At 33.3% G+C, this 3,101-nt stretch overlaps 1 protein-coding gene across 1 annotated transcript; it reads left to right on the forward strand.

The window, feature by feature from the left end:
- Nucleotides 1-220: 220 nt before the first annotated feature.
- LOC107939613 (zinc finger protein CONSTANS-LIKE 16) lies at nt 221-2,093 on the forward strand. Its single transcript, XM_016872956.2, has 2 exons — nt 221-1,480; nt 1,600-2,093. The coding sequence occupies exons 1-2, from the start codon at nt 491-493 to the stop codon at nt 1,840-1,842; spliced, it is 1,233 nt and encodes a 410-aa protein (XP_016728445.1). The 5' UTR covers nt 221-490; the 3' UTR covers nt 1,843-2,093.
- Nucleotides 2,094-3,101: the final 1,008 nt, after the last annotated feature.

Consider the following 3,101-nt stretch of genomic DNA (forward strand, 5'->3'; position numbering starts at 1 on the left):
AGAATTTTTAAATATAAACTTTATTTATTTTGTTCTAAAAGAGTTTTTAAATATATAATTTTAAAGTTTTAATTTGATTTATTTTATTTTAAAATTTAACTCTAATAAATTTATTTAAATTCACTTGTTTGTTTCATTAAAATTTAAATTGAATTAAGATGAGAAAATTCAACTCCTCAACTTGATATATTCTATCAAACACTTACCATGTTCATATATATATATCAGATGAAAATCGGGGGAAAAGAAATCCCCCGTCTCGCCTCATTTCCATCGATACTGTGGGCCACAGTTAAAAACATTACTCTCAATCCCAATTATTGAACCATGGTCTCCTCAAGATAAATAGATAGCAGGTACCCTAACGTTCCCTTGTAAAGGCACTTTACTTTATATCAGCTTGTTCCCTTTGTTGAAATTCTTAAGTTGAGCTAAGCCCGTTTAATCCTTGCAAAACCAAACTTAATAATTGTGTTTTTCCTTCTATGCAATGATCTCCGACAAGAGAGCAGCGAATGCCATGGGAGGCAAGACTGCTAGAGCCTGCGATGGCTGTCTACGAAAGCGTGCTCGTTGGTATTGTTCAGCTGATGATGCCTTCCTTTGCCAAGGTTGCGATACATCAGTCCACTCCGCTAACCAGTTAGCCAGTAGACATACAAGGGTTAGGCTTGAAACTGCATCTTCCAGGTTCAATGCTTCTGTTATCAACAACAGTGCTACTGATCAAGATGCTCTGCCAGCATGGCACCAAGGTTTCACTCGAAAGGCAAGAACACCAAGGCAAAACAGGTCCATACAGGGGCAACAAAAAAGTGAGGGAAAAGTATGGGATTTGAACCCTCTTGTTCCTGAGGTTGGTTGTGAAGACGGGTCAGCTGAAGAGACTGAAGACCAGCTGCTTTGCAGAGTCCCTGTATTCGATCCTTTTTCTGCTGAATTACGTGATATGGCAAATGAAAACGGGAATCTAGTAGTTGATGGTTTTGAAGATGAAGGAACATGCCAGTTGGATGATGGTTTACATGGTTTTTTACCTTCAGATTTGGATCTTGCCCAGTTTGCTGCTGATGTTGAGAGCTTACTAGGAGATGGACTAGATGAGAATAATACTTGTAATCACACCAAAGGAACTGAATTGATGGACTGCAAACAGGAAGATGAAAGTAATGCTTTTCAAGAACGCAAAATAAAAGATGAAGAAGAAGAAGAGGAAGGTATTATAACGGCTTGTTGCTTTGATTCAGATTTTGATGTAACAAGATCATCTTATGAGTCACCAACGATTGGTGATCAAGAGGAGGAAGAGAAGGTGGTTCCAGTGGCGGAGGCACCAATAATGGATGGTGAAATTAAGGCAGAAAAGAAGAGGAGCATGCTGCTGAGGCTGGATTATGAGTCAGTCATCACTGCTTGGGCCACCCAAGGCTCTCCCTGGACATCAGGAACCCGACCTGAATTCAACCCCGATGATTTCATGGTAATATATCTACATCCCTCTCCTGCTTTTCTTCTTCACTTCTCCTATATATGTGTGTATATATATATATGGTGATAATGGAAACTTGAATCCCTAGCTAATTATAGTGAAACTTTCAGGGCTCAAACCCTAACGAGGGCATAGGGGGTATATGCAGCCAGGGAAAAAGGAACATTACAGACGGAGAAAGAGAAGCAAGGGTATCAAGGTACAGAGAGAAACGAAGAACCAGACTGTTTTCGAAGAAGATAAGGTACCAAGTGAGGAAGCTGAATGCTGAGAAAAGGCCTAGAATCAAAGGCAGGTTCGTTAAGAGAGCGTCCTTTGTGGGTGGGGACTGTTTTTCCTATTATATCAAATAAGTAGTAAAAATAAAACTGCCAAATCTTGATGTTTGTTTGTTGGCAAGAATTGGCAGTAGTAGCAGTAGCCAAAACCCAGACTATGTTGGCCAAGTTTAGTTTTAAATGAATAATTATTAATGCGGAACTATACTGTTAGACTTCTCTCTAACAGTACTGCTGATATCCACCTAATGGTTGAAGGCTACGATCTTAATTAACCGAATACGTTGTAACGTTGTAAAGCAGTGAAGTTAGTTTCTTGTTTCTAATTTCCATCTTCTTCTTCGTATAGATGAACAGTTTTGTTTCATTTTTCCACATATATAATATGTGTGTATATATGAATGTATGTAATTGTTATGAATAGACTCTACCAAATTTGTTCAACTTAGACTTAAATTGAATTGCCACATTTATACAGGAGAAGACGGAGACGAAACTTTATTACCTACTTTTGAACTCAAATTGGCTAATCAATTAATGATAATCCTATCCCATTGATATCTTTTGCTTCACCTTAAATTTTATTATTGTTCCATAATATTTGATTATTTAAGACCTCTATTCCAAATTAAGTGTTAACAACTCTATTTCAAATATCCCTTTCAAAAAATGTTATTAAGGTATTGAATTTTTTTATTGATAAATTTTATTAATATTCATAAAACAATTTTTTTTATACAATGTTTACTACTAGTCATAATCTCTCCTCAATTCTTAAATAGAAAGATAAAACATGCTTGAGCACACTTAAACCCACAAGTTTATGTAATCACAACCATATAAATATCAACTGAGTTAAAACTACAACAAAATTCTAAATATTAATGAAATAAATGTTCCTATAATTAACCATATAATAATATATATATATACAAAGCTCTTAACTTTCTAATGTCTTAACATTATAAAATTTTGAACTTGGTAAGAAAAGAAAGGAAAATTGTAATATAAACTCCAAATTTTGGATGTTATATTTTTGTAATAAATCCTTTTAATTTTATTATATTTAATAATTCAAATTATAATTTTACATAATAAATCAGTGTGAATTTAAAAACCATTTTAAAGAAATTCTTTTAATCTTTTTGCGAATTAAATATAATATTAAAATTGAAATAGATATTTGAAATATAAATAAAGCTACAATAAATCATTTAGTGGTCTCAAAATTTAAATTTAATTAACAATCTAAATTCATAGTTAATAATTAAGATTAAGTTAGAAAGTGTATATAAAAATAGAATTTCACTTAATCTACTATTATAATATTTATA

Source organism: Gossypium hirsutum, chromosome A09, assembly GCF_007990345.1.
Source record: "Gossypium hirsutum isolate 1008001.06 chromosome A09, Gossypium_hirsutum_v2.1, whole genome shotgun sequence".
Lineage (NCBI taxonomy): Eukaryota > Viridiplantae > Streptophyta > Magnoliopsida > Malvales > Malvaceae > Gossypium > Gossypium hirsutum.